Raw genomic sequence first — 18,538 nt, forward strand, 5'->3', positions numbered from 1 at the left:
TCAAAATGTTTTGTTATATTTCAGTCTTCTGTGATGTATATAAAGTGTAATATTCATAGCTGCAGGAAGTAGTTTGGGGGAGGGGTGAGACAGGTTATATCGGTCTGCTAATACAGGACTAGTAAAGGCCCAGTGCACTGCTTTTGTGATTTTTATTTTTGTTCCTAAATATATACTGAACAAAAATATAAACGCAACATGTAAAGTGTTGGTCCCATGTTTCATGAGTCAAAATAAAAGAACCCAGATTATTTCTCTCAAATTTTGTGCACAAATTAGTTTACATCGCTGTTAATGAGCATTTCTCATTTGTCAAGATAATCCATTCACCTGACAGGTGTGGCGTATCAAGAAGCTGATTAAGCAGCATGATCATTGCACAGGTGACCTTGTGCTGGTGACAATAAAAGGCCACTCTAAAATGTGCAGTTTTGTCACACAACAGAATGCCACAGATGTCTCAAGTTTTGAGGGAGCGTTTAATTGGCATGCTGACTGTAGGAATGTCCACCAGAGCAGTTGCCAGAGAATGTTATGTTAATTTCTCTACCATAAGCCGTCTCCAACGTTGTGTTAGAAAAGTTGGCAGTACGTCCAACCAGCCTCACAACTTCAGACCAGGCGGTGTCATGTGGGCGAGTGGTTTGCTGATGTCAACGTTGGGAACAGAGTGCCCTATGGTGGCGGTGGGGTTATGGTATGGACAGGCAGAAGCTACGGACAATGAACACAATTGCATTTTATTGATGGCAATTTGAATGCACAAAAATAGCATGACGAGATCCTAAGACACATTGTGAGGCCCATTTTCTTTTAAGGTATCTGTGATCAACAGATGCATATCTGTATTCCCAATCATGTGAAATCCATAGATTAGGGCCTAATGAATTCATTTCAATTGACTGATTTCCTCATATAAACTGTAACTCAGTAAAATCGCTGAAATTGTTGCATGTTCACCACCCCTACTTTCCGTGGCTATGGTAATATTTGGATGCAAACTCAAAATTGAATACATTTCAACTCTATAACTGATACGTCATTTAAATAAAAAATATTACCTTTTTAAAGTGGCATGAACACAGCCAGTCATGATATTTTAATCTGATTGTCAAATAAATCACTTCAAAAAGTAGGCTACCTGTGCGTGTTCGTCCACTCCAACATTCCATCATCCAAACTGCTTGTATAGCCAGCCTACTCACGCCATTTGAAGAATGGAAATAGACATCTCTTACAAAACACCAAAAAGTGTGCCCAATGACATTCAGCCATTGATTAGGCCTACATTAATTGATGTCTTGCAGACAAATTGATGTCTTTTGTAGCCTGGAAAGTCCATAATTCATGAGTTAATGCTTAGTCTTCACATATCGTGACATAAAACACTACCTTTCTTCCCTTACATTTATCACAGTGTTATGTCATTATTAAGCTTTTAACTATTTACTTGAACTTTGAAATAAACATACTTAAACCCTGTACGAATCATGGATCTTGGAGATCCGGGAAAATGCACTATGTAACAGTGTAACTATGCCTGCGTAATAGAGGTCGACCGGTTAATCGGAATGGCCGATTTAATTAGGGGCGATTTCAAGTTTCCATAACAATCGGTAATCTGCATTTTTGGACACCGATTATGTCCGATTGCATTGCACTCCATGAGGAGACTGCGTGGCAGGCTGACTACCTGTTATGCGAGTGTAGCAAGGAGCCATGGTAAGGTGTTAGCTAGCTAGCTAGCATTAAACTTATCATATAAAAACAATGAATCTTAACATAATCGCTAGTTAACTACACATGGTTGATGATATTACTAGTTTATCTAGCTTGTCCTGCGTTGCATATAATCGATGCGGTGCCTGTTAATTTGTCCTTGAATCATAGCCTACTTCGCCAAACGGGTGATTTAACAAGCTGTCGTTGCACCAATGTACCTAACCATAAACATCAATGCCTTTCTTAAAATCAATACACAAGTATATATTTTTAAAGCTGCATATTTAGTTAATATTGCCTGCTAACATTAATTTCTTTTAACTCGGGAAATTGTGTCACTTTTCTTGCGTTCTGTGCAAGCAGAGTCAGGGTATATGCAGCAGTTTGGGCCGCCTGGCTCGTTGCGAACTATGTGAAGACCATTTCTTCCTAACAAAGACCGTAATTAATTTGCCAGAATTGTACATAATTATGACATAATGTTGAAGGTTGTGTAATGTAACAGCAATATTTAGACTCATGGATGCCACCCGTTAGATAAAATACGTAATGGTTCCGTATTTCACTGAAAGAATAAACGTTTTGTTTCCGGATTTGACCATATTAACGACCTAAGGCTCGTATTTCTGTGTGTTATTATAATTAAGTCTATGATTTGATAGAGCAGTCTGACTGAGCGGTGGTAGGCAGCAGCAGGCTCATAAGCATTCATTCAAACAGCACTTTCGTGCATTTGCCAGCAGCTCTTCGCTGTGCTTCAAGCATTGCGCTGTTTATGACTTCAAGCCTATCAACTCCGAGATTAGGCTGGCAATACTAAAGTACCTATTAGAACATCCAATAGTCAAAGGTATATGAAATACAAGTGGTATAGAGAGAAATAGTCCTATAATAACTACAACCTAAAACTTCTTACCTGGTAATATTGAAGACTCATGTTAAAAGGAACCACCAGCTTTCATATGTTCTCATGTTCTGAGCAAGGAACTTAAACATCAGCTTTTTTACATGGCACATATTGCACTTTTACTTTCTTCTCCAACACTGTTTTTTCATTATTTAAACCAAATTCAACATGTTTCATTATTTATTTGATACTAAATTGATTTTATTGATGTATTATATTAAGTTAAAATTTGTTCATTCAGTATTGTTGTAAGTGTGTGTGTATGTATATATATATTTGGTCCTCCAATAATCGGTATAGGCGCTGAAAAATCAGAATCGGTCGACCTCTACTGCGTAACATTTCATTATGTTTCAGCGTGAAAAGTTCTCAAGGGCACACAAATCCAAAATAATGTAGGCCTATGCCATTGCAAAATCGAATGCTTCTAACTGAATTTTAACCTCATCTGAGAGTCACGTTATAGGCCTACTGTCCTTAACGTATACTTGTTGGATGGATTGGCTGTGCATTAGTGTCTAATGGTAGGCTAGCTGTCTAGTGTCCCGTGTGGCTCAGTTGGTAGAGCATGGTGTTTGCAACGCCAGGGTTGTGGGCCAGTACGGGGGGAAAAATAATTTAAATTTTTTTTTATGAAATGTATGCATTCACTACTGTAAGTCGCTCTGGATAAGAGCGTCTGCTAAATGACTAAAATGTAATGTAAATGTAAATGTATATGGTACAGTTGTCTTTTTTTAAGCCCATAACCATATGTGTGAGGTGTATACATTTATTTAAAATCAGATTTGTTCAAGACTACCAAGAATTACTGTGTGACCCTGATTTAGCCCACTGACCACTTTAATGGCATTTAGATGTCATTTTAGCTGAGGTCAGCTGTGCACCTACTCTGTCCTATCGTATGCTTGGTAAGAGCGAGGGTAGTACTGCTTCATGTGAGGTATTAGAGTGAAAATGTCAGCAAGGGTCAGTCATAATGGTCTCCTTGTATCTTGGATGATGTTTGTAGTAGTTTGACATGAGTTATCACCATAGCTCGATTCTTAATTCATTTTATCCCTACACATAATAAACTTGCATGAAAACAGTGTCAGGTGTGCTGTTTGGGGTTAGCAGATGAAGCCCACGAATGCTAGCCTGCTACTCAGCTTGCTAGCTAACTAGCTAGCGAATATTCGCTAGCAAGGATTTTAGCTAGTCAGTTTGTATATATTATAGACCTTTACATTTTGGGGGAATATCTGTATCTCCATCATTCGGAGGCATGACGTCAAGGTTTATTTAATGTTACAATCTTGCATGCGTTGTGCTACATTATATACACAAAAGTATGTGGACACCCCTTCAAATTAGTGGATTCGGCTATTTCAGCCATACTTGTTGCTGACAGGTATATAACATTGAGGACACAGCCATGAAATCTCCATAGACAAACACTGGCGGTAGAATAGCCTTACTGAAGAGCACAGTGACTTTCAATGTGGCATCATCATAGGATGCCACCTTTCCAATGAGTCAGTTTGTCATATTTCTGCCCTGCTAGAGCTGTGCCGGTCAACTGTAAGTGCTGTTATTGAGAAATGGAAACATCTAAGAGCAACAACGGCTCAGCCACGAAGTGGTAAGCCACACAAGCTCACAGAACGGGACCGCTCACTTAAAAATCGTCTGTCCTTGGTTGCAACACTCACTACCGAGTTCCAAACTGCCTCTGGAAGCAACTTCAGCACAAGAACTGTTTGGCGGTAGCTTTGTGAACTGGGTTTCCATGGTCGAGCAAGCCTAAGATCACCATGCGCAATGCCAAGCATTCTCTGGAGTGATGAATCAAGCTTCACCATCTGGCAGTCCGACGGACGAATCTGGGTTTGGCGGATGCCAGAAGAACGCGACCTGCCCGAATGCACAGTGCCAACTGTAAAGTTTGGTGGAGGAGGAATAATGGTCTGGGGCTGTTTATGGTTAGGACTAGTTCCAGTGAAGGGAAATCATAACGCTACAGCATACAATGACATTCTAGACGATTCTGTGCTTTCAACTTTGTGCCAGCAGTTTGGGAAAGGCCCTTTCCTGTTTCAGCATGACAATGCCCCCGTGCACAAAGCGAGGTCCGTACAGAAATGGTTTGTCGAGATCGGTGTGGAAGAACTTGACTGGCCTGCACAGAACCCTGACCTTAACCCCATCGAACCCCTTTGGGATGAATTGGAATGCCGACTGCGAGCCAGGCCTAATTGCCCAACATCAGTGCCCGACCTCACTAATGCTCTTGTGGCTGAATGGGAGCATGTCCCTGCAGCAATGTTCCAACATCTAGTGGAAAGCCTTCCCATAGGAGTTGAGGCTGCTATAAAAGCAAATGGGGACCAACTCCATATTAATGCCCATGGTTTTGGAATGAGATGTTTGACGAGCAGGTGTCCACATACTTTTGGCCCTGTAATGTAAGTGTCAGTGTTGGTTTGAGGAGAGTGGTTTTTGCACTGCTGCTATTTGGAGATCAACATGTATTCTCTATAATTATGCCAGTATTCATCCTCTGAGTCCTCTCTCAGCTTCAGCCCACTCTGTTGACACACTGCCTCCTCTCCATGTGTGTCTCTTCATAATAAAAATTCACCTCAGTGTGAAATAAAAAAAGGGAAATATTAGGATCAATGTGGTAATTATTAATGTTGCCGATGAATGAAAGCCTAAATGGAAGTGCTACAATGTGAAGACCTACTGGTATACTTATAGTTTTAATATAATTGTGCTGTCTGAACTGTTATTAATAGTCATATGAAAAGTATTTACATTCATTAATATTACCTCCCCCAGCTTCATGACTTTCAGGTATTGGTTATTTGTCATCATGACGATATGCATAATAGCTCATTGATAAAGCAGCAGTATTGTTGGTTACATAAGAATGTGAAGAGGCTGGCAATGATTCATTTCCCACTCTGCAAAAACTGGTTGAATCAACATTGTTTCCACGTCATTTCAACAGTAAACAAAAATTGTGATGACGTTGAATCAATGTGGAAAATTGATTGGATTTGCAAAAAGCCACCAACATCAGGGAATGTCGTATTTTTTTCACCCAACTTTTAAGCTAACACTAACGAAATGTTGAATTTACGTTGAATTCACATTAGGTGACAACTCAGCCAAATGTAAATCAAAACTAGACATTGAACTGATGCCCAATGGGTTGTCCTTGAATATGTACACTAAGTGCACAAAACATTAGGAACACCTGCTCTTTCTATGACATAGACATACCAGGTTAATCCAGGTGAAAGCCCTTATTTATGTCACCTGTTAAAACCACTTCAATCAGTGTGTGTCAAGAACGGTAACGCTGCTGGAGTCTTTACACTCAACAGTTTCCCGTGTGTATCAAGAATGGTCCACCACCCAACGGACATCCAGCCAACTTGACACGACTGTGGGAGGCGTTGGAGACAATATGGGCCAGCATCCGTGTGGAACGCTTTCCACACTTTGTTAGAGTCCATGCCCCAACGAATTGAGACTGTTCTGAGGGAAAAAAAGGTGCTGCAACTCAATATTAGGAAGGTGTTTTTAATGTTTTGTACAATCAGTGTATACTTAATGTACAGCAGTCAGGGATCATCTCAGCAAGTACAATGCACATCCCATGAATGTGATAACCAAACAGATAATGCACTCTGTTGATTTATTTTACAGTAACATCATTTCCACTTGTACATGACAACCATTCAGTAAATGCAACATGTATTTGGAAAGAGAGGGCATTACAAGTGACTGGGGCTCAGCATGCCTTTCGGAACTGCCTGAGCATCTTGAAGATAGCTCCCCATGTACATATTCAGGCAGTGTGTAGGCATGCCAGAAATCACTCTACATGTTTTACAATCAAGGTCTTATTTTCTCCAATGGGACTTAATCTAAGGGTAGCTCTTCAAGGAATGTGAGTGAAACGTGAGAAATGTATTAGGCTACTGCAATGTTCAGATTGTGGTCCTCGAAGCAGATCAGTGAAGGCAACAGAACGATATTTCAGAGGTGCATAACAGTCTTTTAATCTCAACCATGAAATACTTAATACCAAAACCTTTAATTTCAAGTCTTACTTCTGAAAGTCAGAGGAACCAAAAACGACAAACACTTGACGACACGACTGAATAACCCTTTCCTTAGCTTTAATATTTTTTGAAAAATCAGCTGTAGCTCAATTTTTTTTACTATCCCTTCTCTACATGAAGCAACCCTAGTAAAACCAGTAACATATTCACAGTCTGCTTGGAGGAGGTGTGTCAGATATATTTTCACAGAGGGAGAGAGAGGAGCAGCGACTGAGAAACTCATCACCAGGAGGCAACAAGGATCGAATGCAGTAACTGCAAAGTATTCTAGACACCGAACACATTTGATAGCAACACGCACCCTGAGCTTGGAAAACTCTAGACCACATTTCATTTGTCTTCATCAATTTGTCTTTATCTCCGTCAAAGGAAACTGTGTCCAAGATGAATCAAACAGCCTGCGTCTCTCATCAAATACCATGCCAGTCATCTAAAGATATGGTAAGTGTGTTCATTTTATAATGCATGATGTCCACAACCTACTTATAAATTCAGATATATGTCATATTTTTTCCTATATCTAAAGGCTACAGTAGCCTAAACACCACCTGTAGCTTACAATGTTGCCTGTATGACAATGGGATTGTGATCAATGGTTTGAACAGGTGTGTGCAAACAATCGTATTCATAGCTCCATTTTTCCACCACTGTCAATCACAATGGTGGGTTGCTCAGGCTAAAAGTTGTCTCTTCTGGACTTGAAAGATGAATGAGTATCTGCACAGCTTCTGCCTTTATAGAAAATAGTTATTCCAGCAATCTAAGCACCAAGAACCCAAATTTATGTGTGTAATTTATGAATCTGTCACGAGACACCACGCAAACAATTAAACCCTGTCATATGAAATTATTATAGTGGCTGCATATTAAAGGGATATTATCTTTATCAACATCCGAAATACCAAAAATAAAGTGACCACAACTGGTCTCTTAGCAACAACGGTGATTGCGTGGTCTGAAAACATAGAAATACAATCCAATGGATTCAGTGGCAGTCGGTGCTGTTTAAGATCAGGGAGGACAATGATTTTTTGAGCATGGCCTTTTTTCTATTACAGCATATTGGATGACTGTCATTCATATTCCATTCACACAGCTCAATGTAACAGACGTGATAATCAAATTTTACCTATACCCATCATGAGGTTGCTACAAACTAGCCTGTGAAGGAAAGTTTACAATGTAGGTGCACAGGTCGAGAGAAATTTGAGTAATCAAGATGACAGACATTGACACATTCAATATATCGCCTGCATCTAGCTGATCTAGGTTATAATCATAGAGTACCACAGTCATAAACAGAGAAATGGTTCCAATCATTTTTCCACCATTCATTTTTCCCATAGGAGATGTTAGAAACACTTAAAATAAGGACTGTGTTTCGTGTAGGCTCACCTTGGCGTGATGTTTTGATAACTATGTAAATCTCTCTAGGACAAGGTGACTTTTATCAATATATTTGCCTGTATTTACCCCCCAAAAATGAAATACTAATTAGCTGCAAATGTGGCTATTGTAAAGCACTACAAATCATGATCTAGACAAGACTGACAAATCGAAGCAGAGGTAAGAATTAACTATCAAATGTTAGCTAAATGTAGTAATGAATAAATTGGCAAAATTTCTTTAAATAGACAATTCTATGAACTGTCTTGTGCAAAGTTTTAAATTGACACAATACCTCTTGGTAAGGGTGTCAGCTAGAGATGACGTGCAGGAGCTTGCAGGGATTTGTAGTCTTGCATGATGTCTACTGATGCTAATTAACATTTTCGAATCTGAGATTAAATAGAGGTGAATATATTGATAAAAGTCACCTATTAATCCAACAGTTGCAAACAAGAATTTCTATTAGACTACTACAGGTATATTTACCCCAGTTTCGTTACGTTTGCTTCCATTTATGAAAGAATCGGCGGAATGAATACACCCCTGATCACACGCAAACACAGTTCACTTTCATAGCAGCCACGTACAAACAGCATGATACCTTTAATGGTTGAATAATTCCTTCTCGCATCTACGCGCCTTCCTCCTCTCACATTTTCCCTTCGCTTGTGGACTTCAGTGCACAACACATCAGCTGTCTGTGACCAGGCAAAAAAAACTTTCCAAGTAAAACCTTCATATCATAACTGCTAACGGCTACAAGCCAACATGGTTGTCACCATATTAGCTAACATCAAGTCAACATAGATACTTGAACTAACGCGTTAGTAAACCCACTACAATCATGCAGTACAGTGTACAGTTAGCTAGCAGTTTAGCAGTTACACCAGCGGGCCCCGGTGGCAATACATTTATAAAACCAACAGCTTACCTTGACTTGGAAGAGTTCCAGTGTTGGATAGCCATAGACAGCTAGGTAACTCTCTGTTTGAGCCGGGTGTTTGAGTAAGCTAAACTAGCTATCTGTATTCGCTAGCTAAGTAAAAGTGAAAAAAATACTAAATATAGCTCTCTCTCTCTTTCTCTCTTTCTCTCTTGCTTCTCCTTCATTTTTGAAGAAATTAATCTGTTCAAAACTGTTCAACTATTGTCTTTCTCTCTTTTTGAATCAACTACTCACCACATTGTATGCACTGCAGTGCCAGCTAGCTGTAGCTTATGCTTTCAGTGCTAGAATAATTATCTGATCCTTTGATTGGGTGGACAATATGTTAGTTCATGCTGCAAGAGCTCTGATAGGTAGGAGGACGTCCTCTGGAAGTTGTCATAATTACTGTGTAAGTTTATGGAAGGGGGTGAGAATCCCGAGTCAATGTACCCAGAGGAGGACGGAAACTAGCTGTCCTCCAGCTATACCAGGGTGCTAACTTACAGTGCTGTTGAGGCTAATGTAGACCTCCATTGCAAAACAGTGTGTTTTAGTCAATTCTTTGGTGACGTGAAAATGTTTAGTATAGTTTTACCTAAAAGGGATAACTTTTTTAATGTTTCACTATTTATATTTTTCTGAAATTCACTGAGGAGGACTCTCATCCCCTTCCTCTGAGGAGGAGCCTCCAATGCTAGAGACATAGAAGGCTGCATCATGTATTCAAGGCAAGTGTTATGTTTGGGCAAGTAATAACATTTCCTACCATGAAAATGAAATGCACATATTTCATTGGCTTAAGCAAAGATAATATATACAGTTGAAGTCGGATGTTTACATACACTTAGGTTGGAGTCATTAAAACTCGTTTTTCAACCACTCCACACATTTCTTGTTAACAATCTTTAGTTTTGGCAAGTCGGTACATGACACAAGTCATTTTTCCAACAATTGTTTAGAGACAGATTATTTCATTTATAATTCACTGTATCACAATTCCAGTGGGTCAGAAGTTTACATACACTAAGTTGACTGTGCCATTAAACAGCTTGGAAAATTCCAGAAAATGATGTCATGGCTTTAGAAGCTTCTGATAGGCTAATTGACATAATTTGAGTCAATTGCAGATGTACTTGTCGATATATTTCAAGGCTTACCTTCAAACTCAGTGCCTCTTTGCTTGACATCATGGGAAAATCAAAAGAAATCAGCCAAGACCTCAGAAAAAAAATTGTAGACCTCCACAAGTCTGGTTCATCCTTTGGAGCAATTTCCAAACGCATGAAGGTACCACGTTCATCTGTACTAACAATAGTACGCAAGTATAAACACCATGGGACCACGCAGCCGTCATACCGCTCAGGAAGGAGATGCGTTCTGTCTCCTGGAGATGAACGTACTTTGGTGCGAAAAGTGCAAATCAATCCCAGAACAACAGCAAAGGACCTTGTGAAGATGCTGGAGGAAACAGGTACAAAAGCATCTATGTCCACAGTAAAACGAGTCTTATATTGACATGGCGGCAGGTAACCTAGTGGTTAGAGCATTGGACTTGTAACTGAAAGGTTGCAAGATCGAATCCCCGAGCTGACAAAGTAAAAATCTGTCATTCTGCCCCTGAACAAGGCATTTAACCCACTGTTCCTAGGCTGTCATTGAAAATAAGAATTTGTTCTTAACGGACTTGCCTGGTTAAATAAATAAAACATTTTTTTAAATAAATAACCTGAAAGGCCGCCCAGCAAGGAAGAAGCCACTGCTCCGAAACTGCCATAAATAAAGCTAGACTATGGTTTGCAACTGCACAAGGGGACAAAGATTGTACTTTTTGGAGAAATGTCCTCTGGTCTGATGAAACAAAAATATAACTGTTTGGCCATAATGACAATCGTTATGTTTGGAGGAAAAAGGGGGAGGCTTGCAAGCCAAAGAACAGCATCCCAACCGTGAAGCATGGGGGTGGCAGCATCATGTTGTGGGGGTGCTTTGATGCAGGAGGGACTGGTGCACTTCACAAAATGAATGACATCCAAATTATGTGGATTTATTGAAGCAACATCTCAAGACATCAGTCAGGAAGTGAAAGCTTGGTTGCAAATGGGTCTTCCAAATGTACAATGACCCCAAGCATACTTCCAAAGTTGTGACAAAATGGCTTAACGACAACAAAGTCAAGATATTGGAGTGGCCATCACAAAGCCCTGACCTCAATCCTATAGAAAAGTTGTCGGCAGAACTGAAAAAGTGTGTGCGAGTAAGGAGGCATACAAACCTGACTGAGTTACACCAGCTCTGTCAGGAGGAATGGGCCAAAATTCACCCAACTTATTGTGGGCAGCTTGTAGAAGGCTACCCAAAATGTTTGACCCAAGTTAAACAATTTCAAAGGCAATGCTACCAAATACTAATTGAGTGTATGTAAACTTCTAACCCACTGGGAATGTTATGAAAGAAATAAAAGCGGAAATAAATAATTCTCTCTACTATTATTCTGACATTTCACATTCTTAAAATAAAGTGGTGATCCTAACTGACCTAAAACAGGGAATTTTTACTAGGATTAAATGTCAGGAATTGTGAAAAATTGAGTTTAAATGTATTTGGCTAAGGTGTATGTAAACTTCCGACTTCAACTGTATATATATATATATATATATATTGCTTTGGTTTATCTTCACCTCTGAATGATATAGAACATATTTGGCACAGATATACTGTACATCTGTGATATTGGAATGGGTATGGGGACATTAGAGCTTTCTATCTGAGGCTGACATTTGTCAGGTTTTTAAACAGGTCAATACTCGTAAGATTGCAGGGCCAGACGACATTCCAGGGCATGTCCTCAGGGCATGTGCAGACCAGCTGGCAGGCGTCTTCACTGACAATTCCAAACTCTCCTTGTCCAAGTCTGTAATCCCCACGTTTCAAGCTGACTACCATCATTCCTGTTCCCGAAAACTTTAAGGCATCCTGCCACAATGACCCTGTAGCACTCACATCTGTAAGTGCTTTGAAAGGCTGATCATTACACATCAACTCTATCATCCCAGACATCCTGGACCCACTCCAATTTGCATACCGCCAGAATTTGCACTCCACTCTGTCCTCTCCCACCTGGAAAAGAGGGATGCCTATGTGAGAATTCTGTTCATCGACTACACCATAGTGCCCTCCAAACAACAAATTTAAGAACATTTTGAGGATCGTTCCACAAAAATACATATTTACCTCAATACTCCAGTATCTCTGCACATTGTAAATTTGGTACTGGCACTGACCCCACATATAGCTTCCTCTCTTATTTCTTATTTCTCGTGTGTTTTCTTTATATATACATATACACTACCATTCAAAAGTTTGGGATCACTTAGAAATGTCCTTGTTTTTTAAAGAAAAGCACATTTTTCGTCTAGCATCCCGAAGTCGCCTCTTCACTGTTGACGTTGAGACTGGTGTTTTGTGGGTACTATTAAATGAAGCTGTCAGTTGAAGACTTGTGAGGCGTCTGTTTCTCAAACCAGACACTCTAATGTACTTGTCCTCTTGCTCACTTTTGCACCGGGGCCTCCCACTCCCCTTTCTATTCTGGTTAGAGACAGTTTGCGCGGTTCTTTGAAGGGAGTAGTACACAGCATTGTACGAGATCTTCCGTTTCATGGCAATTTCTCGCATGGAATAGCCTTCATTTCTCAGAACAAGAATAGACTGATGAGTTTCAGAAGAAAGTTCTTTGTTTCTGGCTATTTTGAGCCTGTAATCGAAAGCTAAGGTAACTGAGCTAAATGACTACCGCCCTGTAGCACTCACTTCCGTCATCATGAAGTGCTTTGAGAGACTAGTCAAGGACCATATCACCCTACCTGACACCCTAGACCCACTCCAATTTGCTTACCGCCACAATAGGTCCACAGACGACGCAATCGCCATCACACTGCACAGTGCCCTAACCCATCTGGACAAGAGGAATACCTATGTAAGAATGCTGTTCATCGATTACAGCTCAGCATTTAACACCATAGTACCCTCCAAACTCGTCATTAAGCTCGAGACCCTGTGTCTCGACCCCGCCCTGTGCAACTGGGTCCTGGACTTCCTGACTGGCCGCCCCCAGGTGGTGAGGGTAGGTAACAACATCTCCACCCCGCTGATCCTCAACACTGGGTCCCCACAAGGGTGCGTTCTCAGCCCTCTACTGTACTCCCTGTTCACCCATGACTGCGTGGCCATGCACGCCTCCAACTCAATCATCAAGTTTGCAGATGACACTACAGTGGTAGGCTTGATTACCAACAACGACGAGACGGCCTACAGGGAGGAGGTGAGGGCCCTCGGAGTGTGGTTTCAGGAAAATAACCTCACACTCAATGTCAACAAAACAAAAGAGATGATCGTGGACTTCAGGAAACAGCAGAGAGAGCACCCCCCTATCCACATCGACGGGAGAGTAGTGGAGAAGGTGGAAAGTTAAGGTCCTTGGCGTACACATCACGGACAAACTGAAATGGCCCACCCACACAGACAGCGTGGTGACGAAGGCGCAGCAGCGCCTCTTCAACCTCAGGAGGCTGAAGAAATTCAGCTTGTCACCAAAAACACTCACAAACTTTTACAGATGCACAATCGAGAGCATCCTGTCGGGCTGTATCAGCGGTACGGCAGCTGCTCCGCCCATAACCGGAAGGCTCTCCAGAGGGTAGTGAGGTCTGCACAATGCATCACCGGGTGCAAACTACGTGCCCTCCAGGACACCTACACCACCCGATGTCACAGGAAGGCCAAAAAGATCATCAAGGACAACAACCACCCGAGCCACTGCCTGTTCACCCCGCTATCATCCAGAAGGCGAGGTCAGTACAGGTGCATCAAAGCGGGGACCGAGAGACTGAAAAACAGCTTCTATCTCAAGGCCATCAGACTGTTAAACAGCCATCACTAACATTGAGTGGCTGCTGCCAACATACTGACTCAACTCCACCCACTTTAATAATGGTAAAATTGATGTAATCAATTTATCACTAGACACTTTTTATTATATAATGTTTACTTACTTTACATTACTCATCTCTTATGTATATACTGTACGCTATAGCATCTACTGCATCTTGCCATCTGATGTAATTAAATGTATCACTAGCCACTTTAAACTATGCCACTTTATATAATGTTCTCATACACTACATTGCTAATCTCATATGTATATACTGTACGCTCTACCATCTACTGCATCTTGCCATCTTGATGTAATGTATCATTAGCCACTTTAAGCAATGTCACTTCATATAATGTTTTCATTCCCTGCATTACTCATCTCATATGTATATACTGTACTCTATACCATCTACTGCATCTTGCCTATGCCATTCGGCCATCACTCATTTATATATTTTTATGTACATATTCGTATTCATTCCTTTACACTTGTGTGTATAAGGTAGTTGTTGTGAAATTGTTAGGTTATATTACTTGTTATATATTACTGCATGGTCGGAACTAGAAGCACAAGCATTTCGCTACACTTGCATTAACACCTGCTAACCATGTGTGTGTGACTAATATAATTTGATTTGATTCTGATTTGATTTGAACCCACAAATACTGATGCTCCAGATACTCAACTAGTCTGTAGAAGGCAAGTTTTATTGCTTCCTTAATCAGAACAACAGTTTTCAGCTGTGCTAACATCATTTTAAAGGGTTTTCTGATGATCCTAATGAGCCTTTTAAAATGATAAACTTGGATTAGCTAACACAACGTGCCATTGGAACACAGGAGTGATGGTTGCTGATAATGGGCCTCTGCACGCCTATGTAGATATCCCATTAAAAATCAGCCGTTTCCAGCTACAAAATTCATTTACAACATTAACAATGTCTACACTGTATTTCTGATCAATTTGATGTTATTTTAATGGACAAAAAAATTGAAATTTCTAAGTGACCACAAACTTTTGAACGGTAGTGTGTGTGTGTGTGTGTGTGTGTGTGTGTGTGTGTGTGTGTGTGTGTGTGTGTGTGTGTGTGTGTGTGTGTGTGTGCGTGTGCGTGTGTGTGTGTGTTTATATGTATATATATTTGTTATATTGAATACTGTACTGTGTGCTAGAGCTTACAAGTTAAGCATTTCACTGTGCTTGTGCATGTGACAAGTAAAACTGGAAGGAAAACTATAATACTCAAAAGAGCTGTGGCATTAGGATTTGCCCAAGGAAGTGTTTATTCTATGCAGTGAAGCTGTCTCTGAGTGTGACAGGCAGGTTTTAATCGCCTCATTTAAATGCAGGATTTATGGTGTGAATTCTTGTTCAGAATTCTGCTCTAGAAATGCTAATGTGGACTACAGCAGGTTTTGGAGGGTAGATTTACTGCAATATTGGCAGCAACTAATTTGTGTTTGTTTTAGTGTTGACACTTCAGTAACAAAGACCTTTCTCAAAATGAGAAATTATGTAATTCGGATATTGCTTGTAACATGATTTCAAATTCACAGATTAACACCCTGCTCACAAGTTTGTTTCATCTACTCAGTATGTACACTGAGTGTACAAAACATTAGGGACATTGAGTTGCACCCTCTTTAGCCCTCAGAAATGCCTAAATTCATCGGGGTATGGACTCTACATGGTGCCAAAAGTGTTCCACAGGGATGCTGGCCCGTGTTGACTCCAATACTTCTTACAGTTGTGTCAAGTTGGCTGGATGTCCTTTGGCTGGTGGACCGCTTATGATTCACAAAGGAAACTGTTGAGAGTGAAAAACACAGCAGCGTTGCAGTTCTTGACACACTCAAACCAGTGCGTGCACCTGACAGCTACTACAATACCCTCGTTCAAAGGCACTCAAGTCTTTTGTCTTGCCCATTCACCCTCTGAATGGCACACATACACAATCCATGTCTCAATTACCTCAAGGTTTAAAAAACATTCTTTAACCTGTCTCCTCCCCTTCGCTACACTGATTGAAGTGGATTTAACAGGTGACAGCAAGATTTTTTTTTTTTACCTAGGCAAGTTAGTTAAGATCAAATTCTTATTTACAATGACGGCCTACCCCAGCCAAACCCGGACGACGCTGGGCCAATTACACACCGCCCCATGGGACTCCCAAGCACAGCCGAATGTGATACTGCCTGTAATTGAACCAGGGACTGTAGTGACACCTTTAGCACTGAGATGCAGTGCCTTAGACCGCTGCGCCACTCAGGAGCCCATTAAAAAGCTGTGTATCATAGCGTGCTTCCCACCTCAACAGTTGACACACTGTACAGCTCCACAGACCATGTCGCTTCGATCAGACAGAGTGAAAATGTAGAGAGAAAGGCAGATAATACTGTCACCTAGTGGTAATGCATTATATTGAAGTCATCCTTGCTGTATGAATGCACATCTCATGCTTGACCACTAGAGGGTAACGCTATCTTATTTATACTGCCATCAAAGTGAACTACATCTTTGGCTGAAGTAAATGAATCTAACCCAACATTGAGGAGGATAGTTATGTAATTTCAGAGTGTACAGGCCAGGGACAGGGTACGGAAGGGATACAAGGTTAAGAGTACTCTTTAGGGGCAAACAAAAATGTGAAATGTCCTGTGGCTATCCAACATCCCTGCTCATGAAATCCTTGTGGAGAACATCAAAGGCTGAAGTAACCCAAGTTCTCTTTCTAGACAGTCCAACAAGACATGGACAATTTCACAGCAATCTGTGAGAAAATGTAAGGCCCCCAGCTAGGTGCTCTTGTTGAATAAATGGACATCTTTGTGAGTTGTTATACAGTTATTCCACTGAGTTATGACAGTAGGCGGTATCCATCAGTTCTTCAAGATGTTCTGGAACAGAAAGGAATGCTCTGTGAATAGTGTGCGGATAGACTGGAGTACCAGACTGTTATGTCAACCTTAAACTTTATATACAGTACCAGTTTTCTGGCTGCAATAAACCTAGAACTCTGTGTAAACATTGGCTGTAATAGACTATATGTAGGAATATGTAAATCTTCACCTTAGATTGACCTATACTTCCTGTTTGTTTGTGTTATTGTCATTGTCCGTAGATTTGGGCTGAGTCAGAATGTGCCTCATAACGTCTATTCAAATCCAACTGGATTTAATTAATGTACAAGGTTACCTACTGTAAGTTTCACAAAGGTTTTGGGTGTTCATGATGTCTCTGTTCCAAGAGATAAATTCAAGGGAGTTGAGAAACTGCGGGCCAACAGAAGATGACTCCTTGAATTGTAAACTAAGTAAATCTCGAAATCGATTTGTTGGTGTTTGTTGGTGTTCTGTCAATTAATCAATAATCCTTATTTTGTTCCATCCATAACATTGTAGTTTACAGTATAGGAATAAGTGTTATGTGAATATTGGGGACATTATATGTTTAGGAGTTGCCCATAGCTTCCCCACTCTGTTCCCCCATTCTGTCAGGTCAGTATAAACAGGGCCAGGTGTAAGCCCAACTGGTGCAACCAGCCGCAGAGCATCACTATAGGACATACAATGTTGCCTGGCTGCCTTTGCTGTGTATTCCTCATTAGTAAAGCTTTGTCCAAACAAGTAGAGCCCTCCATGATCCGTGATGTCACTCCAGGAGCAGAGAGAGAAGGGGGGCTATTTTTGGAGCTTGAACAAGGGAGGGTTCAGTGGGGGCAAAGACCTTCCCCCATAAGATTCATCTTTTGAGATGCTGCTATTAGTCATCCTTGTTCCTGTTCGTTTTACTGTGAAAGGGAAGTTAGGAGTGGAGAGGAGGATCAGTGTCCAGACCAGGACATTGTGATATGGACAATTTCAATAATTTGATGTGGAAGAACACAATGGAATTATAATCAATCTTACTTCTACTGTATGTTTGTAAACGGAATAGAAAGGAGATTTGATGGTTGGTTGTCTTGTCCTAATGTACATTGAGGTACTGGATTCTTTCTGTGTATGTAAATAAAAATCAAGAGGCCAAGCCAGGGCTCCTCCCTGTGACACGTGCAGGCTAGATTAGTGGCGCTGATGCAATGTTTGGAATCGCACTGAAACAAATTGCACTGCATTACTGGCTGTGTTATCCTCTGGACAAATTACTCACCCGTGAAGGCGAAACAGCTCAGTGCTAGAGGTAAATCCACACCGGACAGGGGAGCGGAAATCAGCATATATCCTGTCCTGTCAAGAGTCACGGCATCTAAGAAAAAGACGCCCTGATAGGATGATTTGAATGGGGGAAATATTTCGACAACGCGTCCAAAGATGGCTGAGGAGGACTTTACAGAGGTGAAGTGTGTATGACGGATCTCAACACCCCACTGACTCCCTCTCCCACCCCCTCTTCCCCGGTATGTCAGAAGGGAGTTTAGAGAGTGGTTGCTTATGAGAAAACAGTCTTTCTACCACATAGGCTGAAGTCCCTGGAGGGATGCTGGATTAAGAGCAGGACAGAGGAGGAGGACAGGGGGAGGGGATGTGAAGAGTAAGACTCCA

The 18,538-nt window shown here is 40.9% G+C and overlaps 1 protein-coding gene across 1 annotated transcript in view; it reads left to right on the forward strand.

Annotated features, from left to right (window-relative positions):
• The first annotated feature begins 6,923 nt into the window (after positions 1–6,923).
• The window catches only part of LOC106575263 (inactive dipeptidyl peptidase 10), a 52,460-nt gene continuing 40,845 nt past the window's right edge, over positions 6,924–18,538 (forward strand). The window contains exon 1 of the mRNA XM_045698875.1: positions 6,924–7,188. Coding sequence (XP_045554831.1) covers positions 7,132–7,188 — 57 coding nt within the window. The 5' untranslated portion in view covers positions 6,924–7,131. The remainder of the gene's footprint in view (positions 7,189–18,538) is intronic.

Source organism: Salmo salar, chromosome ssa17, assembly GCF_905237065.1.
Source record: "Salmo salar chromosome ssa17, Ssal_v3.1, whole genome shotgun sequence".
In the NCBI taxonomy this organism is placed as follows: domain Eukaryota; kingdom Metazoa; phylum Chordata; class Actinopteri; order Salmoniformes; family Salmonidae; genus Salmo; species Salmo salar.